The sequence below is a fragment of the Canis lupus genome, chromosome 27 (genome assembly GCF_011100685.1).
Source record: "Canis lupus familiaris isolate Mischka breed German Shepherd chromosome 27, alternate assembly UU_Cfam_GSD_1.0, whole genome shotgun sequence".
NCBI classification, from domain to species: domain Eukaryota; kingdom Metazoa; phylum Chordata; class Mammalia; order Carnivora; family Canidae; genus Canis; species Canis lupus.
The window spans coordinates 340,726-367,343 of record NC_049248.1 but is presented as its reverse complement, the minus strand read 5'-3'; the positions used below and the strand labels follow the sequence as shown (position 1 = coordinate 367,343).

Genomic DNA, 26,618 nt, shown 5'->3' with positions numbered 1-26,618 from the left:
CACCACTTGTTCTCTTTTTTTAGATTAAAGTTTCCTTGAGGTTCTTACCACACCCTTCCTTTCTTACTGCCTTTACCTGGATGCAGTTAAAATTAAGATTTCTGGAAATCCTCCCAACATTTCTCCCTTCTCCACCATTCCTCAAATACTTTAAGGTATTTGACTCAAAATTGAACTTCAGGAGATAATTTCAGGAAATAACTTGGGACGTAAATATTCTCTCATGGTTCTCAGCCTTTTAAATACAAGTAATCACTTTTAATTACATCTCCATCAATCCTATGTTTTGGAATGCTTTGTCAACTAAATAAAATCTATTAACAAATAAGCATTTATTGTAGGTAAATATACAATTTCTTCTTGAAATATTAAAACTGTGTCTTGAGAACTCTTCCATCCCCATAAGGCCTGCTAGGTGCAAAAACTGTAGGTTTTGAGAACCACTGCTGCTCTCATGGAGAAGACAGAGGAGAGGAGATAAGAGGGGAGGGGAAGGGAGGGAGACTCTCTCTTCTCCCTTCCCTTCTTCCTCCCCTCCCCTCCCCTCTTGCAGTGCAGTGATTGTCAATGCCTGGCAATAGTCCCATGTGCTGCCAGTATCTGTACATTAACAGTGACCTTGATGCTGTAAATTACCCCAAACTACAATTAGTGGCAGGGATTTCTGGGCTAGTGAGGAAAACATGTTTAAGCCAAGGTAAGGTCCTCTCTGGGTCGGTATGTGGTAGAGCAAGCTACCTTCTTCAGCTGTGTAATATTAATCTATTGCTTAACCTCTCCTGGCCTCAGTTTCCTTGGCTGTATGTAGTATGATAAGCCTCCTTCCAACTCTAAAATTCTATCAGTCAGGGTGACTAGGTTATTTGATTATTTCCTAGGAAATAAGGAAGAGACAACAAGAAGGAACATTGCAAATTGCCTGTGGACAGGAAGGTAGGCCAGGGGTATTGGTATCTGGAAACACATTTAAATGTCTCTCCTTTTGTTTTGTTTTGCTTAAAGATTTTATTTATTTATTCATGAGAGACAAAGAGAGAGGCAGAGACACAGGCAGAGGGAGAAGCAGGCCCCATGCAGGAAGCCCGATGCGGGGCTCAATCCCGGGTCCCCAGGATCATACCCCCGGCCAAAGGCAGGCGCTAAACTGCTGAGCCACCCGGGCTGCCCAGATGTCTCTCCTTTTGGAGGGGCTGGTTGACGGCATGTATCTCCTCAGCTTCCAACCTCTTCACACAGTGCTCACCAGAGAATGTCAAGACCAAACGATGCAGAATAGCTCAGGAGAGGTGGGGTTCCTCCTGAGCAATGTGTGCCCATTGCTAGACCATGCAGGGATCCTGAGACGAGTGAGATTCTGTCCCTACCCTCAGGAAGGGCACTGTTGAATAGGGAAATGGCACAAATAACTATAAGAAGACTTGGAAATTGGGAAGGACCAATAAGAAAGGCATAAAAAAAGCAAAGCACAATTGGGAGTTTGAAGGAAGGAGTGATTAGCTTGAATTAGGTGTGATTAGGAAAGATTCCAGAGAGAAGGTAGCATCTTTCTACTCTTCCGTGAGAGAGCCAGGGCTGACTTATTCCTAGGGAGCAGCCATTATTTGTTTGATTTTTTCAGGCTTGGTCTGGCATCATGAAGATTTGCTCAGACTTCTCTGAGTGAATCCTCTGACTCCTGTAGTGGGTGAGAAACAGTGGAAATTGGACAACAGGTCTCCACAGAGTGGCTCCTCCAGTCATCTTTAAGGTGGTGAAGAGGAGCTACGGATCTGGTTAGAAATGGGATCTGGTTAGAAATCTCCAGTAATTGCATCAGCTTTGCCACTGAAACCAAATGTTTTAAGCTCCGGCAGTTTCTGAGCTTTAGTTTCCTATCTATAAATAGGAATAATAACAATATATCTGTTTCTTTGCCCACAGGTTGGTTGTTATGCTCAAATAAAATAAGTGAAGTATTTGGTAGGGCCAGTATTAGGTGTTATTTTTTTTAAAAGAGTTTATTTATTCATTCATAGAAACAGAGAGGCAGAGACACAGGGAGAGGGAGAAGCAGGCTCCACGCAGGGAGCCCAACGTGGGACTCCATCCTGGGTCTCCAGGATCACACCCCAGGCTGCAGGCGGCACCAAACTGCTGCGCCACTGGGGCTGCTACGCCACCGGGGCTGCCCTATTAGGTGTTAATTAAGAAGAAAGACTCTACAGCTAAACTGCTTGGATTTAAATCCCAGCCCTTCTTCGCATGTCTTATGTGACCTTTGGCAAGTCACTTAACCTCTCTGTGCCTTGGTTTCATCTACAAAATAGGGATGGCACAAAGACTTATAGAGTTGTTGATGCTAACAATGAGTTAATGTAAAGCACTCAGAGTAGCACCTAGTACATAGTTAATACCATACTATATAAATTGACCTGTCTTATTTTTGTAAAGTACAATAGAGGATGATTATGATGATTACTTCTTAGACACAGAAATAAGAGTCCTGCTGTGTCTGTATGGTGAGGAGCAAATAGGAAGCATTGAGTTCTGTCTTGAATACCAAGTCCAGGCTTTAAAAAAGAGCCATAAAAATGCCAACTAACAGATGAAGGTCTGGAGTAAGGGAGGCACACCCCCTTGGCCATCCTGGAAAAACACCCTGCTAATATTTATCTCTCTGGCTTGCTTCTGGTCAAAAGTCCACACTAGGTATGATTTTACTCCACTGGAGCTTTATCCACCAATGCCCCTGGCTGGAAGAGATGTGTTAGAAGGGGTAGCTATGGATGCTGTCTATTGCTACAGAGTGTAGAACCAGTTTGGAAAAGGCGGGACAGGATGGACATTACTGACCTTAGTAAGAACGAGTCAAGTCAAATTCTAGGTCAGAAAGTTAGAGTATGGAACTTTGAGGTATAAAGGGATTCTTCTTTCTTCTCCTTACTCATTCCCCAACTAGCCTTATATCAGCCTGAACCATTCTGAGGATTTAGAGTCACATGGTGTCTTCTGACCCTCACAGCCACCCTGTGTGGCAGGTATTGTTATCCATATCCTCAGAAAAGAACACTGAGGCCCAGAGTGTTTCAGTGACTTTCCAGAGGTCTGATGACTGGTTTAGTCACCGAAGGAACCAGTATTCTAACTGGGATAGCTCATCTTCCAGTCTAGAGTTCTTTCTGCTACAAAAATACCAACCAATACCTGCTTAAAGCAGGCAGAGCAAATCCACATTCTTAAGGCAATACATTGGTAGACTGAGCACACTGCTGAGCAGAAGGAGGAACACCAAGTTCCAGAGCTCGGGTCTGGGTTAGAGGTTGGCTCATGATGTGGATTTTTCATCTCATTTACTCTATTTCCCCAAAATGAAAAGATTCCAATAATACAAATATTAGCATGGACCAAATCTTAGATCAGGCCTTATTTCCACTCCTTGATCTATCACAAGGGGAGGACAGGTGCTTTCACAGATTGTGTCGTGAACCAGGTATACATACTATCTGTTCACTCTCCCTCAGTGGAATGAACTTGCTCATGTTTAGGATTACCGTGTCTTAGCCTGAGAAATTCTGGGTACACTCAGACATAGGAGAGACGATGGAGTGTCCCAGTGGTAGTCAATTTATGGGTGTAACAGTGCTTAAGGATAAGAGGTGACGTACCAACCACTGAACTCTTGTATAGTGAAAAACTGGGTGAAACACAGTAGAACACAATCATATTTTTATGTGATTTTTCACACACCCCAACCCCACTCCCCAATCTTGACCTCATTATGGCAGCCACACCACTCAGGCAAATTTTGTTTCCGGCAGGGGCAGGTGTGCTTCTTTTAAGGCTGTGCTGCCATCTATTGGAAGCATTTGGAAATGGTAAGAAATTTAGGATTTAGGGAAGGGGCCCTTTCAGTCTTTTTTTTTTTTTTTTTTGGCCCTTTCAGTCTTAAGGTGGTGCTCCGGGACACGATGGGATGTGGTTGTGCTAGTCTCAACCTGTCTAGGCCTGCTCCAGTCTATTTTCTGATGCTCCTACTGCTTTCCTGATGTTTCAGGAAGACTTCTAAACCTAGTTCTGAGAACAGGGTTTTTATTTGCAGTATAATAATAATGAAATCTGAAGCAGAACTGATAAAACATTTTGGTAACTTGATTCTCATACTGATCCACATTTTCCAGGGATCTCTGCTTGCCTCTGGAGTTTTTTGTGTGGGAATGAATACTGGCCAGTGAGGAAGAGAGATTAGGGTGGAGCCTTTCACAAGCAATACTGAAAATATGTTGGTCCCAAGGGCAGTGCTCCAAAGTGAATAGTGATCTTGCTGACAGAGGCTAGTCTTGAGCATGAGGTCCACATTTTCTCTTTACTCTGCCGCCAACCCTGGATTTCCTGTTAGAAAACAAAATTAAATGTAGATACCAACCCTACCTCTCCACTGCTGTCACTCCCAATCTCTATTTCTCCTGAGCATTTATAATCTGACATACTACTGTTTGTATTTTACTTATTTATTTTGTTTCCTTTTACTATGACATAAACTCTACAAAAGTGAATATTTTTGTCTCTTTTGTTCACTGTAGGATCTTCAGTACTTAGAACAGGGCCTAGCACCTAGCAGGTGTTCAAAAAGTACTTGAAGAATAAGTGAAGTCCAGACTTTATCATCTTATATGGTTACAGGTCCATACTTCTCTTTCTTCAGAGTTTGATGGCTTTCATGTTTCTGCCTCAGCTTTCCATGAGGACTTTCTGCAGAGAGCTGAAAGCCTAGCAGATGGGTGTGTCTATATCCAGCGATAAGGGAAGGGGATGTATGGTGTAAACTGGCACTTACCCTGTGCCTGAAGTTTCTAATTTAATCACCCGGGGACTAAACAATTCTAGAGAATTTTTGCAAAGAGTTCAAAAGGTAGGGAACTGAGGAGAAACTAAAGCTGAGAGAATCTAGTATGGATTCGGCAGAGTCTGGGGGAAGCACATAATACAATAGCTGATGTAGTTTAGGTATCTGTGTAAATAATTTAATAATTATTATTATAGCTGTAATCTATTGAATACCTGCTCTGTATTAGTTCTTCATTGTAAGTTGCATTAACACCATGTGGCTTTGTTTTCACAATATCTCTATTTCGTATGAAGCAGTGAGGCTCAATGAGCTTGCTTGTGCAATGACTGACTGTAAATTCTCTGAATAGAAAATGTAGAACTCAAGCCTGTCCTGTAGAACAGAATAGTGGTTAAATATATGGCTTTGAGCAAAAATAGCCTTGTTGACTTGGTTTTTGTGTGACCTTCAGCAAACTGTTTAAATAAGCTCCAACGTCCTCACCTGTGAAACGGGGCTAACAGTTGCTCTTAATCCCCCCAGGGTTGAGGGGAGGATTAAATGCGACGGTACGCGGAGCGCTCAGCGCCGGGGCAGGCCCGGGAAGCGCGGGCCGGAGGCGAGCCGTCTGGGAAGGCGAAACGCGTGAGAAGCGTCCGGCTCCGGTGTTTCCCCTCGGTGCGCTCTGTCCTCCTGCAGTTCTAATTGCTACTCTTGCAGAAGCTCAGCTTTAGAAGCCGGCACGTGACCCCACCTCCGTTACCGGAATTTCCTCCGTCTGGCCTCTGCTGGGACCGGTCGGTGTGGGGACTTCGGTTTGATTTTCCAAAGCTTGGGCGCCAGTGTGTTTTCTCCGGGGACAGTGAGGGTCTCTGGGGCGTGGTGTGCTGGGAGCTGTAGTCCGAACTCCCGCATCTGCATCAAGATGGCGGCTGAGCCGAGAGCCAGAGAACCACAACTCCCAGAGTCCTCCGCGCCCCCGGGGACCCCGTGAGTCCACAGGGGACTGCGAGAGCTGGAGATGTCGGTGCCCTTGTCCCGCGCCTGCAGTGAGCGGCTCTGTTCATGAAAAGGAACCTGGAACGGCACTCCCGGGGCTAAATTGGTATCCGTACATGTCGTGGGGCCAGGTATTCCAGGGATGCGGCTGTTCTGCAAATCTGAGGTGTAAACTGGTTCCCCGGGTGTCAGGCTGTTTTGATCTGCAGCAGCCGCCCGGCGAGCCCAGCCTTTGCCCTAAATGCGGCCACTAGGGTTCCCTTCTCCGGGACTCGGCCTCGGGAAGGGCTGGGGGCAAGGCTGTGAGCACTGTCCCTCTTCTCCCAGGCCGGCTCGAGTGTGCTGCGGCTCCCAGCGAGGCTGCTGCCCTGACGTCCGCGGAAACAGGCCCTGACCCCGCTGGCGATGAAGAGTGACTCCGCGAGCCCCGCGGCCGCCCTCGGGCTGTGGGGGCCGGTGAGGAGCAGCGAGCCCGCGCGCGCCGCCCCGACCCCGACCCCGGCCCCGGCCCCGGCCCCCGCCCCCGCCCCCGCCCCGGCCCCGGCCCCGGCCCCGGCCCAGCCCGCCGCCGCCGCCGCCGCCGCCGCCGCCGCCGCCCTGCTGGAGGACGCCGCAGACCTCCTGGTGGTGCACCTGGACTTCCGCGCCGCGCTGCGCACCTGCGAGCGCGCCTGGCGGAGCTTGGCCGGCGACCAGGCGGCAGCGTACGTGCTGGGCTCCGCTCCTTTCCGGGTGACCTGGCCGAGGGCCTCGGGATCTTGGCAGTTCTGTCCTTCCCGGGGTGCTCACAAGGAGCCTTACGCCCTCTGAGAGGCTGGTGTGCCCCTTCTACAGAGGAGGAAATTGAGGCACTGCGCAATGACCGCGTTTTTCTTCTTGGGAGAGGAGGTTAATAGAGCTTCGTGAGAACTCACAGCCAGTTCTTTTCTCCCTGTTCCGTGTACAGTGGCATGGGGGGGGGGGGGCGCGGGGGAGACAGATGTGCACTAAGTGTTAAATTATTTCAGTGAGCGGGTGGTGGAAGTCTAGGTATGCTTCTCTCCCCCGCGTTGTTCGCTTCTGACCTTGGCTGATAAATGGAAATGGGGTTCGGAGCTGGAGTAGTGTCCTGGTCCTGTTGAAGGACGGGATTAAAGAATCAATCCGGAGAAAACCTTGGCTCTGCCTTGCTCTTTCTAATGCTGTTAGCCTCTTTGGGAAGTTGAGGGCATCAGGAGGTGGTGGGTAGAATAGTCAAAGCTGGCCCCCAGAAAACGACGAACTGGGGAACCCTGGCTGTGTTTTTAGGGGATAGGGGATACGGGCCTGTTGCAGTACATGCTGGAGGCCGTGATTTGGGGTACCTGGATGTACCTCACGTGGTGTTAACAAGCCAGTTGTGAAGTTCCTATACCCACACTCAACCAGAAACCTTGCAGCGTCCCCACTGTTCTACTAGGCAGACTTTTAGCTCCAGCTCTCTTTCCACCCATACACCTGTGCTACATATTGTCCCTTTTCCCTACCCTAATTTCATCTGGATACAAAGATGTATGTTAGGCAACAGTTGAGTTGCCTCCATGAGATTTACGGGGACGTTGAACTCCTGGGGGAAAGGGCAGTTTTCTGTGTTGGCACTCAAGAAACCAGTTGTAATTTGAGATCCTCTTGAATACTCACTAAAGGGGAGGATAGAGGTGAAGGCTGCTGAGTTGGGAGCTGGGGAGGAACAATCCCAGGGTGAATGTAGTAATGGAAATGAGTATCTATCTTTTTCTTTCTTTTCTTTCTTTTCTTTCTTTTTCTTTTCTTTCTTTTCTTTCTTTTCTTTCTTTCCTTCCTTCCTTCCTTCCTTCCTTCCTTCCTTCCTTCCTTCCTTCCTTCCTTCCTTCCTTCCTTGTGTGTGAGCAGGCAGGGTGGGGAGGGGCAGAGGTAGAGGGAAAGAAAGCATCTCCATCAGGCCCCACACTAAGCATGAAGCTTAGGAAGTGGGGCTCAATCCCAAGATCATGACCTGAGCAGAAACCAAGAGTCAATGCTTAACTGACTGAGCCACCCAGGCGCCCCTGGAGGGGAACCATTCCTAAACTTGAATTGGTTTTTCTGCTGGCAGCTCCTTGGAGGTGAAAGGCTCCCTTTGTGTTGTGGGGATCCAGGCCCTGGCAGAAATGAATCGGTGGCGGGAAGTCCTGTCCTGGGTTCTTCAGTATTACCAGGTCCCTGAAAAGCTACCCCCCAAAGTCCTGGAACTATGGTAGGTCCTTGTTCTGATTCATTGGATCGGCTCAGGAAAAAGCGGATTTTCATGTCTTTTTCTGAATCTGTGCCTAATATCTTTTTACCCCATTGCCTACCATTTCCCTCTATATCTAATTTTTTTTAACCCCAAAACATAGCCATGAAGGATGAGGAAGGGAGAATTTAGGAATGGGATAGAGAAAAAGAGGAGAAGAGACAATGGGAATAGGAGATGTGGAGTATGTCCTAGCTGAGAGAGCTTCTTGCAACTTCCTAGGAATCCCTAATTCTTTTCAGTATCCTCATCCCATAGGGAAGGACTGGAGGACATAGGGGAGGGGTTCAGTGGGAAAGGGTGGTAGTTAGGAGAATCAGCTGTGGAGCACTGACTATTCTTTTTTTGAAATTGTATTATTTGGGGCTGCAGTGTTCTTTTATACAGCAAAATGCAGGAGCCTGGAGCTGTGCTGGAAGTGGTCAGTGCCTGGCTGCAAGACCCAGACAATCAAGGCCTTCCAGAATACAGAGCCTTGGCAGAACTTCACCTGCAGCGGGTGCTCCTGCCTCTCGGCTACTTGTCAGAGGCTGAGGAGCTAGTGGTGGGCTCTGCAGCCTTCAGTGAGGAAGAGCGGTTGGATGTACTTCAGGACATTCGGAAGGCAAAGCAACAGCAGAAACACCAACACTTGGGCTCTGAGGAGGCCCAGAAGTTGAACCAGGAAGGTAGGACATCATCCTTCTGTGGCCACTGTAAAGTGGAGTTGTGGGCTTTCCCCTATACCTTGGGGTTCTCATGACATTCCCTGGAGCAATTATTTGGATGAGTAACTCCTAAATTGCAGAATAGGAAACCTGTTGATTTGATTAAAAAGCCAAACTTTGACCCTCTGTAGTTGGCAGTGGAAGGAGAATCCCTATATAGGGAGGTATCGATGAGTCTCAGAACCTTAATTCTTGTCTCTTGAAAGCCACCTTCTCCTTAGGGTCCACTCACTAGATCTCTTGTCTCTGTCATGCTGGCCTGAGTGGGATGTTATTCCTTCCTTCAAAGCTGGCCCAATACAGACACACCTGAGCTGTGCTATGGGATAGCTAAAGGAGAATAAGAAGCTGCTCCAACAAGTTGGTCACTTGACTTAGATAAACTTCCGTATCTACAGCTAGGCCCCATTGCCCTACCTCTGTCTGCCTTTACGTACTAGATCTCCTGGGTATCTGCCCAGTAGAGTGCACTTCCACACAATGGTTTTTATAGGGAAGCTATTTGAAGACCCAACATCATACACCTGGCTATTATCATACAGGGGATGCCTCATAGAGTTGGGTGTGGGCATGTGTGTTATTTTGTTATAAGGGATTTTAAAGGTCCTCTACTCCAGACTTGGCACTGCTTGTTCTCAAATTGGTGGTGTTCATGTTTATATTTATCACTTTTGACTTCTTTACTATATATATTGAGTGCCCTTCATTTTCCTGCATTAATGTGATAATCAAGAACTATTACTCCGTGTAACTCTCTGTACATATCTTAGGCCAAAATATAAAGAATGCTGTAAAGTAATATTTAAAAAGTACACCAAATATGCCAGATTTACCCAGCTGAGTAGATGTTGTCTATCAAAAGTCTCTCCTAAGGAGATGACATTCTAGTGTTGTAGTCTCTCCTTAAAACATTTTTGGAGCTTTTGGAATTTCTTTTAGAACTACATGAGTGAACTAGACTTGTTACCTTTTGCTCAACTCTCATAATTAAGCTCAAAGCTCAGAGTCAGAGAAGCTGGTTCTCTTGGACTGGACTACCCTGCAGTTATGCTCTCTTTTCCCTGACCAGGCTCCTTCTCCCACAAGTTCCTGTCACTAATGATGTTGTTTCGCCGGCTTTGGGATTCTATAGTGAGCCACTTCTTTTCCATGCCCTTCAAAAAGAGCCTCCTGGCTGCCTTGATCCTCTGCCTCTTGGTGGTGAGGTTTGATCCAGGTGAGTAATAAAGCCCGTCTTCTCTCCCACCCTTCCTCGGGAAGGTACAGTTGAACAGGGGCTGGGTCAGTGGGAGCCTGCTGGGGATGGAGACAGATTCCATGCCACTTCTCCCTGAGTCTTTTCTATAAGGAGTGACTATTTGGACCTCAGTGAGAGCCAGCCCAGCTCACCTAGGAGAGAACAGCCTTGGAGTCCATGAGAGCAGTCTGGAGGAAATCCACTGTACTCTGTTGACTTTCGGACATTGACTTTGAGTCATTGTCATCTACTTTATCTGAGGATGAACTCTGACTAGAATGTGATAATTAGAAAAAAAATTTCCTCATTGGCTATCTAAAAAATTGTGTTAAATTCTAAGTGAAATACATGTACATTTTAGAAAATGTGGAAAATAGAGAAAAGGAAGAAAACAGAAATCGCCTATAAGTTTGCTATTGTAATGGTTGTGCTTTTAGTCTCTTTCTATATGGATATAGATACAATTTTGCATGTTATAAATGTTCTTTAAAACATGGCTTTAGGGATGCCTGGGTGGCTCAATGGTTGAGTGTCTGCTTTTGGCTCTCAGGTCATGATCCCGGCAGGGAGCCTGCTTCTTCCTCTGCCTCTGTTTCTGCCTTTCTCTCTGTGTTTCTCCTGAATAAATAAATAAAACCTTAAAAAACAAGAACAACATGGCTTTACATTTTATGTATTATTTAACATAAATAATATTCTAACTTACAGAAACTTCCATAGTTGATCAACAACCCCTTGTTATTGAACATTTTGATTATTTCTTACTCTGTTTTCTGCAGTGCTGTGCAGCAGACATGAACTCCCTAAGTACTATTTGGGAACAACCCTGGTTATTTCCTGAGGATTAACTCCCCAAAATTAAGTGCTGAGCCAAAGATTAGGAGCTTACTCTTCTAGATTTTTATGTTTGTGTGTTACTCTATGTGAGTTATGGTCTAATCTCTACTCTTCTTATGAATTTAGACTTAGAATAGACATATAACTTTCAAAACTGCAGGGAAAACTGGAAACCCTATTCCAGTCCCTTCATTTTCTTTTTCTTTCTTTTTTGGTCAAGAAACCGAAGAACCAGAAAAAAAAGTGACTAGCCCAGGATCACACAAATAATTTGTCTATTTAAAAAATTGCCAGTTCTTGGGTGCACCCAGGTGGTACAGTTAGTTAAGCATCTGACTTGGTTTTGGCTTGAGTCACAATCTCAGGATTGTGAGATCCAGCCCCACATGGAGCCTGGTGTTGGGCTACGAGCTCAATGGGGGAGTCTGCTTGAGACTCTCTGCCTCTGCTCCTTCTCCCACTTTCTACTCCATGTGCACACTCTTGAGCATGTGTACTCTCCCTCTCTAATACATAAATCTTGGGGAAAAAAAAAAAAAAAGAAACTAACCCAAACCTCCCAGTTCTCGTGTTTATCTTCAGGTCTTCCCATTTCCCCCATTCACCTTTCTCTTATTCTTTTTTTTTTCCTCAAGATTATTTATTTATTTATTCATTCATTTATTCATTCATTCATAAAGACACACACAGAGAGAGAAAGACAGAGGGAGAAGCAGGCTCCATGCAGGGAGCCGGATGCGGGACTCGATCCCAGGACCCCAGAGTCATGCCCGGGGCCAAAGGCAGGCCCCAAACCACTGAGCCACCAAGGGATCCCCTTATTATTATTTTTAAAGGTTTTATTTATCTATTCATGAGAGACAGAGAGAGAGAGAGAGAGAGAGGCAAGGACACAGGCAGAGGGAGAAAGAAGCAGGCTTCTCACAGGGAGCCCAATGTGGGAGTTGATCCCAGGTCCCCAGATCACACCCTGAGCTGAAGGCAGATGCTCAACCGCTAAGCCACCCAGGCATCCCCCTTTCTCTTATTCTGTGAGCTTTTTTGCATAGCTCCAAGCTGTCCTTTTTGCTTTGCTGAATAGGAGACAGGAGTACAGCTTTGTTTGAGGAAAGAGTCACTTGTTAGTTCTCAGGAAGGCTGACGATAGTTTGTGTTCATTCCTGTCCACTCTCTGACTTTCTACTTTGTTCCAGAGACTTGATAAAAATTTAGAATTTTTTTGTATGGTTTTTAGAAGTTGGTTTCTTCTGAGCGAGGGCAGCAAGAGGCAATTTGAGCTTGCTGCTTCCCAGGCTACTCAGAGCTTCGCAGTGCTCTGGCCTAGCACTCCTGACCCCCAGTGGCAGTCTTGACTCATTGCAGCAGTGGTGCTGTGAGGAGAACCCATGACGAGGCTGCAACTAGAACTCTTTAGGAAGGATGTAAAGAGAATAGACTGTCAATAGCTTTCTTTAAAAATAACATTTTTCTAAAAAAAATTAAAATAAAAAATAAAAATAAAAATAAAATAACATTTTTCTTTTTAAGAAAGAAAAAAATCAGTTAAAAAATCAGCAAATAAGGAAAAACCAATCAGTTCAACCTTAATTCCGAAGAGGTAGATTGAACTTTATTTTCAATATAATTAACTAAGGATGAAAATAGGTAATACTGTCACTTGGCTCCAGGTTAAGAAGGTATGAAAAGGAATTTAGTGAAATGTCTTCTCAAATATATCTTCCCAGAGGCAGCCACCATTACGAGTTTTTTGGTGTGTGTATAAAAAAGTTAGGGTAAAACATAATAAGTTTGGATCTTTTTCTCAGTAAACTTAAGGTCACTCTAATCCAAGTGAAGAAAATATATCTCATAAAGTATATCCTAGAGAAAGTGAAATTCTTTATTGTTGGGAAGGGGAGGAGGAGCAAATAACACCAAGTATCAATATATGCTTTAAAAAGATCATGCATGTTCCCAAAACAGTAGGATTTCCCAGGGATGGGATTTGAGGCTGAAGGGAGGAAGAAGGGAGTAGAGGCAGGCACACTGACAACCATCTTCCTTTTCCCTGCAGCTTCTCCTTCTTCCTTGCCCTTCCTCTACAAGCTGGCTCAGCTCTTCCATCGGATTCAGGAGGGCATGTTTTCTCTCTACCGGCTTCCTGTCCACGACTGAGTGGTCTTTCCCATTCCACTCACCGTCTCTACTCTCCAAGTCTGCCAGGACAGAAGCAGAGTAACTCATCAGTGGCAGCTCTCCTGTTGCTGGCTGGGTGCTAGTGGGAATGGGGCCAGCCCCAATTCTAGAAAGAGGTGATCCAGTCTGGTGAACTGTGTTTTGCCACCTGAATGTTCTCCCCTTTGCACCCCACTTCGGCTAGTGTTGGTAGGTAATGTGGGAACAAAGTGGGGCCAGAGGCCACAAATCCTCCAGAATAATACTCCCTTATACCCAGAGGCCCCTCCTAAAGGAGGAGTTTGGGAGAGGAGCGTGTCCGTGAAATATTCCATTTTCTTGTCAAAGGCAAGGAGTTGATTTCTCAGGTCAGGGTGTTAATGAGGCTGGAAGTACAGAAAACTCTGATGGAATGACCCTTGGCCTTTCACTTCCTTGGCCTTTCACTTCCTTCTAAAACTTACCTCTGAAAATTGCCTCACAAGGCAGGTCCTTAATTAGGCAGAGTAAAGATCTGAGAGGGCCTCTTTTTTTTTTTTTTTAATTTATTTATGATAGTCACAGAGAGAGAGAGAGAGAGAGAGAGAGGCAGAGACACAGGCAGAGGGAGAAGCAGGCTCCATGCACTGGGAGCCCGACGTGGGATTCGATCCCGGGTCTCCAGGATCGCGCCCTGGGCCAAAGGCAGGCGCCAAACCTCTGCGCCACCCAGGGATCCCTGAGAGGGCCTCTTAATTCTTTTCTATGCTCCTCTCCACTGGATCTGTGGACAGGAGCAGAGAGAGGTTATTTATCAATACACCATTCCTGTGGTTCTGCAATGGGCTTGAAGCTGCTTGGGCCCTCTCTTTTCAGACCAGGATGTGGTTTTCAGGTGACTGTTGAAAGCCAAGTAAAGCTGCTCTGCTCTTCTCACTGGGTAAAGTGATCTTGCTTGGTGCCCCTGGGCTTCAGCTCAATTTTCCAGGTTGTCAGTGGCCAAGTCCTGCTCTATTACACACAGTATTCCTGTGCTCTCTTCCTGTCAATCCCTGCAATAGTATTTTTGCACTTTTTCCTATGGCTGTTTCACTAGGTTCTGCCTATATCATTGCCTTCTTGGTGCCCGCTGTTGCTGGTTGCCTCCCTTCCTATGTCCTGTTGTTCTAGTTATAGTACACTGTTGGTATAATGTACAAGTTTTTCTGCTCATGTGACCTTGAAAAGTAGGCCAGCCCCAGAAGCTGATGAGCTGAAAATGGAACTGGGTAATCAGGTGAGCTAGAAGGGATGTGTGGAGGGAGTTGGGCAGAGGGGAGATATGGGTTTTGAAGTCAATGAACAATTCATTGCGGAGGCATTGGGGCCATAGCATTTGAGAATTTGAAATGTTTCAGTGTTTTCTGTCACTGGCCGCCAGAATCTCAGATGTTTCTGTGCAAGTAAATATAAAACACTGCTGTGCTGTTGGAACTGTAAAAGGCTTTCAACAGGGGCTAGGCTTTTTGAGGCTGAAGGCCAAGCAAACCACCCCCTGCTGGGGCTTCAGGCAGTGTTGATGCCAGGAATATAGGAGGTGCTTATTAGTTTCTAGTGGGTTGCTTTTCAGGAGTTTCAAGTCAACAACTTCTCTTTAGTAAAATGGGTAGAATAAGTAAACCTCATGGGCCCTAGGTAGAAAAGTTGGCCCTAGGGTGTGGTCCAACTCTGTGGGAAATGAATCCGTGCTTTTACATATAGACTTTTAAATAGAGTTAAGAACTCTGGGGAGAGGCAAGGAGACAGGTTAGCTTTGGTATCTCTCTGTTAGAATGATTTCTCAAAATGAAGATCTAGTACCTTTCTTGACCCTAGATAAAAGTCTTTAATAGCTTTCCATGCATCACATGGCATTTCTTAAATCCATCATGCAATTTAGGGCATCTTCTGCACTGGTGTTGGCTAACACCTCCACTTTCCTGCAGGCCTCTGTTCTTCACACCTGCTGCCCGCCGGCTGTGCAGCCTGTCATAGTTTTCTGAACATTTCCTGCTCCTTCACACCGCTGAACCTTTAGCACCTGCTCTTCCCTCTGGGAGGTCCAGCTCCCACTTTTTGCCTTGTTAGCTCCTCAAATTTCCAGACTTCCTCAAGGTTACCTTTGGGAATCCTTTCCCTATGTCTTCTGCTTCCATGTCCCTATTTCCTATCCTTCTTGTGGTTGTGACCTCATGGCCGTAAAACTGTGAAGTTCTTTGTTCCCTCCAGTCACTGTGAGCTCTTTGAAGCTGGGGAATGTGGCTTGTTGCAATGTTTAAGAATCAGGTTTGGATCCCTGCTCTATTACTCACAGAGGTATGTGACGGTTGGAAACTGACCTATCCTTTCTCTGCCTCAGTGTCCTCATCTGTTAGTGAGTTATTATCTCATAGACCAAGTAAAGGAGAGCCGACTTAGGAAGTGCTTAGCATGTTATCCTGCTCCAATAAGAGCTCTTGTGAGTGGTAGCTGTGTCCTGGTCGCCTAGCCCAGCCCCCAGGAATGTGAAGGTATTCAGAGATATTCAGATTAATGAACTGTTTCAGCCACCATGACATAAGATCTGTGTGCTTTGGTGTGTTTTGTATTGTGAAAAGTCTGAGTAAAAAGAAGACCCGACTATGCCCACCTTCTTTTTCTGTCTGTTCCCTGAAGTTCCTCTGTATTATTCTGCTTGCAGGCCTCTAGGTTCTGTTTGATGTTTGTCTTGAACTCTTAAGTGTTGTCTGATAACCAGCCCCAATTCCCTTCCTAGTCCAACGAGGTACTCAGAATCAGAACTGCTCTGATGAGACTTTGACCCTTTCTAAGGATGGAGGCTGGTATTCATATTAGTCTTCAAGTCTGGGCTTCACGAGGTCAGAAATGAAGGGAGGGCTTCCTTGTTGGACTTAGACCTGTGTTAGCCATTAGCCACATGGGGTTTTTGAGCATTCGAAATGTGGCTAGTCCAAATCAAGATGTTCTGTAAATGTAAAATACTCACTGGATTTTGAAGATTTAGTACTAAAAAAAGAATGGAAACTCAGTAATTTTTATATTGATCGCATGTTGAAATGATAATATTTTGGACATACTGGGTTAAATAAAATCTATTACAATTGATCTCAGCTGTTTCTTTTTACTGTTTTGTAGGGCTCCTAGAATGTTTAAAATGACATATATGACTCACATTTGTATTTCTATCGTATAGTGCTATTGAACACACAGTATACATCAAGTTCAGAGGGGATAGCGATCAGCATTATATGCTGGGATTTTACAGAGTGTTAGATCTGGGAAGATCATTTCTTATAGCACCTCCTCCCCTTTTTAAGTTATGGAAATTGAGATCCATAGAGGTGATGTGATTTGCCTCGAGATGCATAGCCTGAATAAGATCAAGGTCTCCTGACCCTTGAGTCTGGTGTTCCTGTCGCTGTGCCATGATCCTGCTTCACTTGCCCTAAAATCAATCACTCTCTGGCTGAAATTCACTGTTAATATACACATATATCTAGGAGGGTAACTTCACTTGGAGTTGGTAGATTTGTTTTACAGACTTTTTTTTTTTTTTTTTTTTTTTTTCATTTTACAGGCTTCTGAGAGAATACAACATAGAACAGGTATTTTAACCTTTAGGGATGCTGAGAAGAGCAGCAATGGGTAATGTCTATGGTCAGACAGGAGGCTAGGGAGGTTGGGGTAAGGGGGAGAGGTGACATTAGGCTACCGTGGGCCATCACAGGGGTGGAGGTGGGGGACTGGTGAAGGACATAGTTGTTCTGCTTCCAAAAAGCCGCTTAGAAGGGACTGACTCTCAGCTTTGTGCAGGTGCTCTCCGCTCTTGTGCACATGTATGTTTGCACATGTGTGCATGTAAGGCATTTAAAAATGATACAGAAGTTTTACATATAGGGTACAGATTTCAAAATCACAAAAGGATATTCATGGAAAAGAGTATCTTTATTTCCACTCCCAGTTTCCTGCCCAGAGGCCACCACTGTTAATTAATTAATCTTGGATGATTGTTCCTCATCGGCTCACGTAGAGCTGCCTCATTCTTACTAGCTATTCAGTATTCCATTGTGTGATAGGATTGCAGTGTATAAAACCCCCTTTCTCTTTTTAATATATTGAAACTTCTCTACCTTCTCCTAAGTTGAAACACAGCCACTCTGAGCTTGAGATTAGCAGGTACTGGTCTTGCCTCTTTATAGTCACTTCCTAGCAAACATGGGGCAGTCTGTTCAGCCTGTCTGGTAACTACCACAGCCGCAGTGGGAGATAAGAGCAGGCCCTTTCACATCCTGGACATTCAGTTTTTCTGAATCTCGACTGGTGCTAAAGCAGCCTCTGCCATCTGGTGAAAAGAGCCAGAGGAAATGGCAGAAAGAGAAAGGCCTGACATGAATTGCAAGTAGGGCACTGGCACACCATCTTGCCCTCTTTGCCTTCTTACATGGAGGAGTCCCAGGGCCAATGGAATTTCACCTCTGGCACCCACAGGTGAGGCCTATTGTAATTCCGTTAATTTTACTCTCTGGCTTAGGCAAGCTTCCTGCCATAGCACTACTTTGGAATTTGATACATGACGCTGAAGTGTTTACTAGAAGAAAGTAGGGCCCTTTTGCTTCCCTCCCTCTGGAAACCTTAGTTTTATGGACTGATAAGAAGTGAAGTTAAAAGGCAACGTGCACAATGTCCTTAGCAGCCTATGAAATCCCTCTCTGCGCCATTCCTCCAGATATTGTTTGCTGGTCTCTAGGCCTCCTGATAAAACAATGACAGTTTTTCTTGTGTTAAAGCAATACTTATATATTTTGGAAAATATTAATAATTACATAGAAGCAAATATGGAACTTGTGATCCCACTACTCAGAGGTAACCACTGTCAATATTGGTTGATTTCCTTTCAGGTTTATTTTTTTTAAACACCTAACCCTCTTGGTAGCCCAGGTGCTTGCTTGAAGAGCTGTGGAAAAAATGGAAATTTCCAGACAGAATGGTTTGTGGATGAGTGGGACTAACTGGTTCAGCTGGATGACTTCTACTAAAGAGAGTAGGAATAACCTAGGAGAGGTTAAGCTAGGGGAGGAGAGACTGTGTGGCCAGTTATTCTGTGGTGGCTAAATAGTGTGAGGTATAATGGAATGGTAAAATATCCATGAACACCCACTTTGACCAATGTGGCCAGATCCCAAAAGGTAGGGTTGGGATTTTATTACCCACTTCTAATTTTAATACTGACTCTTATTTAACACCATTTCCAAGCACCTATTTCTTTGCAGCTTTTAACATCCCCTTGTCCCTATTATACCATCTGAGGTAAGGACTGATGAACATAAGGTAGTATTTGGAGACTTGGTTGAAAACAAAAGGATTTTTGCAGAAGTATGTCAATATAGAAAAAAGTCACTTTAATAATAACATAAATATAATTTACATGTAGAGATTCCTTGGGCAGAAAACCAAATTGTATGGTCCTTAGAATGTAGTCAACAGGTTCTGAGCCTCAGAGAAAAAGATCTTTCATACTTTTATGCAAAAGGCTTGTTTTCCAAATGCAATAGACCACTATCTCTTCTATGGCTCCTTCCTCTGTCTCTAGCTTCTCTGATTCCTCCTTTGCTGTTTCTTTAACTGGTTTCTCTTTTTCTCTTGGCCTTCAAACTCGAAGTGAGTGTATCCTCAAGTCTCTCTTGCTGAGTTTCTACTTTCATGGATTCCACTATCTATCTGAATGACCCCTAGTCTCCAACGCCATCTGTGGTTTCTCAGGGGTTGTCTAATTATATTTCCAACTGCAGAGAAAATATGGACCCACATTCCTCTCCTCCTCTTCAAGGTCCCCATCCAGACTCATTCTTATTGCTGATTAGCGTCACACCCAAACCTATGCAGGCCCTGTGTTCTCCCTTGGGCTTCATCTTTCCTTGGACTGTTTATCCTTTAGATCTCGACATACTGTTCAACCAAATTTCTCCTATGACACTTTTACTGGCCACTGTTGGTATTATCATGATATTTCTCTTTTCAGCCAGTCTTTTTTTTTTTTCTTAAAGATTTTATTTATTTATTCATGAGAGACACAGAAAGCGAGGCAGAGACACAGGCAGAGGGAGAAGCAGGCTCTGTGTGAGGAGCCCGATGTGGGGCTTGATCCTGGGAATCCGGGATCAGGCCCTGAGCTAAAGGCAGATGCTCAACTGCAGAGCCACCCAGGTGACCCTCTTTTCAGCCAGTCTTGCACTTAATAGCCAAACTATTCATTTTACTAAGTCAATAGACCCTATTTTGTTCTTTATTTCAGAAGGTCATATCTTGTCTCTCTAACTGGATAAAAGCCTTTATATGGGACAGGGATCATGTCTTCTAACAATAATAGCCAACATTGGTAAAATACTTGTATGTGCCAGGCACCATTCTAAGCACTTCTATTAACTTAATTAAATCTTCTAACAAGCCAGAGAGGCAGATATTATTATACAGGGAGGTTAAGTAACTTGCCCAATCATCCCATAGCTATTAAGTGATAAAGCTGGGATCTGAACCTAGGCAGACTGACACCAGAGTTCGTGCTCTTATATCTCCTATAACACATAGAATAAGGCCACACAAGAAAGATTTTTTGAATAAACTTGGATTTGGTCTTTTTTTTTTAAATATTTATTTATTCATGAGAGACACACACACACACACACACAGAGAGAGAGAGAGAGAGAGAGGCAGAGACACAGGCAGAGGGAGAAACAGGCCCCATGTAGGGAGCCCGATGTGGGATTCGATCCTGGGTCTCCAGGATCACGCCCTGGGCTGAAGGCAGCGCCAAACCACTGAGCCACCGGGACTGCCCATTGGATTTGATCTTGAGAATTAGAGGAAGGAAGAAATAGAAGCAGCAAAGAAAGGGGGCCCCTGAGTGGCTCAGAGGTTGAGCATCTGCCTCTGGCTCAGATCGTGATTCCAGGGTCCTGGGATCTAGTCCCATATTGGGCTCCCCACAGGGAGCCTGCTTTTCCCTCTGCCTATGTCTCTGCCTCTCTCTCTCTCTCTGTCTCTCATGAATAAATAAATAAAATCTTAAAGGCAGCAAAGAAGGTGGACAGAAAGACAAACATCTGGGCTGAAGGATAGAGGTGGAGGTAGAAAGAGAAGAAAGGACACAGGGCTTTGGCACCTGTTTTAGCAGTATAATTGCTCAGTTCACTACAGAGGGAAAGTGCAGGATGTATTCCTTCTCAAGTGTTCCAGTAATGACAAAGACAGCCTGGCAGGTGTCCTTCAGTAGATATAAATACAAGCTTGTGGTTCCATCAGATGACTTATCTGGATAAACCAAGCTCTTGGTTACCAGCAGACTCAGCTGGATCCCAAGGAGTGGGCTGCTTTCTCTGAAAGGAAGCTACTCTGTATCTTTGATCCCTTTAAAAGTGTTGTCTGAGAGTTATGCTCACTCTTCCGAATCCGCTGAAAAGCTGCTAAAATTGGCTTGTTACCCTAAAAGCCACCTTACCCACTACAAACCTCCCTGAGCATTGGTCTCTTGACTGTGGATGGCAGCCTCTGCCCAGCAGGAATGCTCTGGAACATTCTGAGGATTCTACTCCCTCCCCTCTTAGTACTCATTACTGTTCTGTGCTATTTGTGGCTTTCATGGTCTCCTAGGTGGCAGTTAGCTGTTTCAGAGGTGCTAAAGACAATGACTAAAAGATATGCCTCATTAATCCTCCCAGGAAACACATGGATTTTTACAAGTCTTTTTTTTTTTTTTTTAAGAAATCAGGCTTAAACTCAAAGGGATAATTTTGCTGTAGAGTGAGCTCCGCTGTAGATGGTGTTTGAGAGTGTGGGCCAAGGGACTGTAATACCTGAGTTCACATTTTGGTTTCCCCAACTATGACCTTGGGCAAACTATCTTTCCTCTGCCTTACTTTCTCATCTATAAAATGAATATAATAATTGTATTTACCCTATAGGTTTGTTGTGAAGAGTAAATGGTGCTAAAATGAATAAATACTGAAAAAGTTCATAGCATATAGTGAACAAGGGCTAGTTATTCTTACCATTGCTATTAATAAAGTGTGAGATGTGGGAGGGGAGAGTCAGTAGTGTTAGAACTCAGGATCATTCATGTATCAAACTGTGAAACTAGTAGCCTCCCCCAATTCCTGGTTCTCAGTTCAGGAACTAGGCTTTTTTTTTTTTTTTTTTTATTGGAGTTAAATTTTTCTTTCTTTTTTTTAATAATACATTTATTTTTTATTGGTGTTCAATTTGCCAACACACAGAATAACACCCAGTGCTCATCCCGTCAAGTGCCCCACTCAGTGCCTATCACCCAGTCACCCCAAGCCCCGCCCACCTCCCCTTCCACTACCCCTTGTTCATTTCCCAGAGTTAGGAGTCTCTCATGTTCTGTCTCCCTTTCTGATATTTCCCACTCAGTTCCCCTCCATTCCCCTGTAATCCCTTTCACTATTTTTTATATTCCCCGAATGAATGAGACCATATAATGTTTGTCCTTCTCCGATTGACTTATTTCACTCAGCATAATACCCTCCAGTTCCATCCACGTCGAAGCAAATGGTGGGTATTTGTCATTTCTAATGGCTGAGGAATATTCCATTGTATATATAAACCACATCTTCTTTATCCATCATCTTTTGATGGACACCGAGGCTCCTTCTACAGTTTGGCTATTGTGGACATTGCTGCTAGAAACATCGGGGAGCAGGTGTCCCGGCGTTTCACTGCATCTGTATATTTGGGGTAAATCCCCAGCAGTGTAATTGCTGGTCGTAGGGCAGGTCTTTTTTTTTTTTTTTTTAAAGATTTATTTATTTATATATTCATGAGAGAGAGATCGAGAGAGAGGCAGAGACACAGGAGGAGGGAGAAGCAGGCTCCATGCACCAGGAGCCAGATGCGGGACTCGATCCGGGGACTCCAGGATCGCACCCTGGGCCAAAGGCAGGCGCTAAACTGCTGAGCCACCCAGGGATCCCCGGGCAGGTCTATTTTTAACTCTTTGAGGAACCTCCACACAGTTTTCCAGAGTGGCTGCACCAGGTCACGTTTCCCCGAACAGCGCAAGAGGTTTCCCCTTTCTCCGCATCCTCTCCAACATTTGTTGTTTCCTGCCTTGTTAATTTTCCCCATTCTCACTGGTGTGAGGTGGTATCTCATTGTGGTTTTTATTTGTATTTCCCTGATGGCAAGTGATGCAGAGTATTTTCTCATGTGCTTGTTGCCATGTCTATGTCTTCCTCTGTGAGATTTCTGTTCATGTCTTCTGCCCATTTCATGATTGGATAGCTTGTTTCTTGGGTTTGAGTTTAATAAGTTCTTTTTAGATCTTGGATACTAACCCTTTATCTGCTATGTCATTTGCAAATATCTTCTCCCATTCTGTAGGTTGTCTTTTAGTTTTGTTGACTAATTTTCTTTTTTTCTGTGCAGAAGCTTTTTATCTTGAGTAAGTCCCAATAGATCATTTTTGCTTTTGTTTTCCTTGCCTTCATAGATGTATCTTACAAGAAGTTGCTGTGGCCAAGCTCAAAAAGGTTGTTGCCTGTGTTCTCCTCTAGGATTTTGATGGATTCTTGTCTCACATTTAGATCTTTTATCCATTTTGAGTTTATCTTTGTGTCTGGTAGAAGAGAATGATCTAGTTTCATTCTTTTGCATGTGGATGTCCAATTTTCCCAGCACCATTTATTGAAGAGACTGTCCTTTTTCTAGTAGATAGTCTTTCCTGTTTTGTTGAATATTAGTTGACCATAGAGTTGAGGGCACAACTCTGGGTTCTCTATTCTGTTCCATTGATCTATGGGTCTGTTTTTGTGCCAGTACCACACTGTCTTGATGATCACAGCTTTGTAGTACAACTTGAAATCTGGCATTGTGATGTCCCCGGCTCTGGTTTTCTTTTCAATATTCTCCTGGTTATTCAGGGTCTTTTCTGATTCCACACAAATCTTTTTTTTTTTTTTTTTTTCCACACAAATCTTAAGATTATTTGAGGAACTAGGGTTTGCAGGTGACTCTAACTACTTAAATAAATGCCTAGCCTTTTTTTGTATGTTTATTTAAGAACTTATTTTGTTTTCTGAATATTCAGTACAGTCATATAGTTTTTTAAAAAGTATGAAAAGGCCTAGTGTGAAGAATCTTCCATTCCTGTCTACCATCCAACAAGTTCCTTCTCTCAAGTGCTAGCCACTGCTATTTGTTTTTTTTCTTCTTCTAGAGTTTCTTTGTACATATAGAAAAAAATGAATATAGATCTTATTTTTTCCTTTTTTATAAAACACAGTTGTAATATATTATATATACTATTATACTCCTTGTGTGTGTGTGTGTGTGTGTGTGTGTGTTTAATTTTTCAAAGAAGTAGAATGATTTTGAGGGAGATAAAGGAAAATATATTACTATAATGTGGACCTTCGGAAATAGGACTAGGCTGGTTTTGGTTCTGGCTCTGCTACTAACTTTTTCTAAAACTGCAAAAGTCACTTAATCTTGGGTCACAATTTTCTCACTTGAAAGTTGGTGATATAAATTACCTGACTTATAATATTTTGTGTCAAGTGAGCTAAAGGCTATAAAAATGTTGAGAAGTACTAAGTGATATACATGGAACGGAGTCTTGAAAATACTGCATATTATCTAATGTAAAATACAGTGGTTAAGTCTTTTTGTTAAAATAGATTGAAAATATTTCAAATAGATGCATGGAATAGAAAGGCTAAATAGATACTGACATTTCATATAGGCACATTTAGTTGAATTAAGTAAGACTAAATGATCCACTAGAGATCTGTGTATAGTTACATAGGCAACTACAAATTAACACTTTCTCTGAACTATTTAAAATAATCAGGTAATAGGTCAAAAACTAATATGCTCTCTGCCTTACCATTACTTAGGGCTTATAGGAAGAGGAGGGTGGAGACTGGAGAGTGAGGAGGTAATAGAGTTTGTGGGAGAATTTTTTTTCAAACTATTACTATATATGTTTTTTTCTATTTTAAAAAATGAAATATAGTTGATGTACAATGTTATATCAGTTTTAGGCATACATCATAGTGATTTGACAGCTTATGCTATGGTGATGCTGTGCTCACCACAAGTGTAGTTACCATCTTTAACCACAAATGCTATTCAAAACATTGGCTGTATTCCCTACATTGTATGTTCTATCCCTATGTCTTAGTTCATTTCATAACTGGAAACCTGTATCTCCCAGTCCCTTTCATCTAGTTTGCCTCCCTCTCTATCTCCCCTTCCCTCTGGCAACCATCAATTTGTCCTCTGTATTATGGGTCTGTTTCTGCATTTTGTTTATTAATTTGTTTTGTTTTGTTTTGTTTTTTTGGTTCTACGTATAAATGAAATCACTCTAGGGCCATCCATGTTGTCACAAATGGCAAGATTCCATTCTATTTTATGGCTGAGTACTATTTCATTGCATATGTATGTATGTATGCCACATCTTTTATCATTCATGTATTATGTCCATAATATGGGCTGCTTCTATATCTTGACTATTATAAGTAATGCTGTAATAAACATAAGGGTACATACATCTTTTTCAAATTACTATTTTCTCTTTGTTTGGGTAAATACTTAGTGGAATTACTGGATCATATGGTACTTCTATTTTTAGAAGTACCATACTGTTTTCCATAGTGGCTGCACAAGTTTACATTCCCACCAACAGTACACAGGGTTCCTTTTGTAGAGAATATTTTGTTTGGCTGAAACAAAGACTGGGACCAAGAGGAGTGAATCTACTTTATCTTTATAAACAAGAGTCTATGACAGAGCTGGGTAAGGTTTTGGTGGTGAGTTTTAAAAATGGACTCATGAGGCAATATTGCTGAGGTCAAAAACAAAAAAATAAAGTTGACCAGAGTGAGAAATAGCCTGGCTCGTAGCCTGGCTCTATTGCTACATGGAATAGACCTTATTTTTAGGTTGTTTTAACAGTCCATGCTACTTACTATGTTTTTAACATATCAAATACTTTGTATTTATTCAAACAACTTTACTAAAAAACCCCATAAAAATTAAATAGTCTATATCTTCTCTGTGATATGCATTCGTATTTATTTATCATAAGCACATATTGACTACTTTGAGTTCTGCAATTTTTTTCTTTTAATATTGTCATCTTCTCAGTTTCCAACATTATCTACTTCCTTTCCATATGTGTTTGTTTCCTAAGGTGGCTGTCACAGTTTACCACAAACTGGGTAGCTTAAAACAACAGAAATGGATTCTCTCTCAGCTCTGGAGACCAGGAGTCCAAAATCAAGGTGTCTCTCTCTGAAAGCTGTAGGGAAGAATCCTTCCTTGCCTTTTTAAGGTCTAAATGGCTCCTCACATGGAGAGAAAAGATGGTGGAGGAGTAAGGGACCTTAGTTTTGTCTGGTCCTTGGAATTCAGCTTGATAGCTATCAAATCATATGAACACCTGTGAACTCAACTGGAGCTCTAAGAAGTTCTACAAATAGAAAAGCAACCACTTTCTGCAGGAATGACAAGACGAAAAAATTCACCTCATAAAAAAGAACAAGAGGCAATACCAACTGCCAGGGACCTAATCAGTATGGACATAAGTAAGGTGTCAGAACTAGACTTCAGAAATGATTATAGGGACACCTGGATGGCTCAGTGGTTGAGCACCTGCCTTGGCTCAGATTGTGATCCCAGAGTCCTGGAATTGAGTCTTGTATCGGGCTTCCTGCATGGAGCCTGCTTCTCCCTCTGCCTGTGTATCTGCCTCTCTCTGTGTCTCTGATGAATAAATAAATAAAATCCTTTTTTTTTTTTTTTTAAGAATAATGATTATAAGGATACTAGCTGGGCTTGAAAAAAGCATAGAAGACACTAGAGAATCCCTTTCTGGAGAAATGAGTGGCTTCTCACATCCACTGCCTTGGTTCAGCATAACTTCAATCTTTGCCTCCATCTTCATTTGGCTTTCTGTGTTTCTGTCTTCTTTTCTGATGCTTATAAGGAAACTTGTTATTGAATTTAGGACCCACCCTAATCCAGATGATCTCATATTGATGCATCTTAATTGTATCTAAAAAGGCTGGCATCCCTAATAATAGGTGAGCTTCCAAGTGTAGTCTTTGGGGACTACAATTCGACTCACTACTGTACATTAGTTGCCATATAGTATTCCTTTCTATTAATTTGTTGGCCATTTCAATTCTTTCTGACTTTTTGCTAATATGAATAGCAGCTCTAAATTGCACATGAAAATGCCACGAAACAGTACTATTTTCCTCGTGTGTTATTTTCTTGGGATAATTTTCCAAAGTCAGTTTATAACATCAGTGGTGAGAACAGGTTTCCAGCTCTTTTAACATACTGCGAGGGTGTGGTCCAGAGAGATTGGATCACTTTGCAATACTTACAGCAATATGTGAAATAATTAGACCAAAAAAAAGGAGAGAGATAATCCAATCAATTGATTCATTCTGCAACAGGAGGCAAATATCTAACAAGTGAAGAATTAACTATATGCAGAATACAAAGACCTCAGAGAGAAGAGGTCAACGTATTCTTCCTGTGGTGCCACTTTATCCCACACAGATCTGTTGACGCCTTTTTAGG

The 26,618-nt window shown here is 43.3% G+C and overlaps 1 protein-coding gene across 1 annotated transcript; it reads left to right on the top strand.

Moving 5' to 3' along the window:
• The first annotated feature begins 5,602 nt into the window (after positions 1 to 5,602).
• PEX26 (peroxisomal biogenesis factor 26) lies at positions 5,603 to 16,086 on the top strand. Its single transcript, XM_038577890.1, has 7 exons — positions 5,603 to 5,934; positions 6,131 to 6,290; positions 6,378 to 6,535; positions 7,885 to 8,036; positions 8,448 to 8,743; positions 9,852 to 9,998; positions 12,910 to 16,086. Exons 2-7 carry the CDS (start codon positions 6,209 to 6,211, stop codon positions 13,008 to 13,010), a joined length of 936 nt encoding a protein of 311 aa, XP_038433818.1. The 5' UTR covers positions 5,603 to 5,934; positions 6,131 to 6,208; the 3' UTR covers positions 13,011 to 16,086.
• The last annotated feature ends 10,532 nt before the right edge of the window (positions 16,087 to 26,618 follow it).

Excerpts from the sequence above, each read along its gene's own strand:
- PEX26 (XM_038577890.1), top strand. The coding sequence starts at position 6,209 with ATGAAGAGTGACTCCGCGAGCCCCGCGGCCGCCCTCGGGCTGTGGGGG. Across the intron at positions 8,744-9,851 it reads CCAGAAGTTGAACCAGGAAG|GCTCCTTCTCCCACAAGTTC; the intron begins GTAGGACATCAT and ends TTCCCTGACCAG. Across the intron at positions 9,999-12,909 it reads GGTGGTGAGGTTTGATCCAG|CTTCTCCTTCTTCCTTGCCC; the intron begins GTGAGTAATAAA and ends TTTTCCCTGCAG.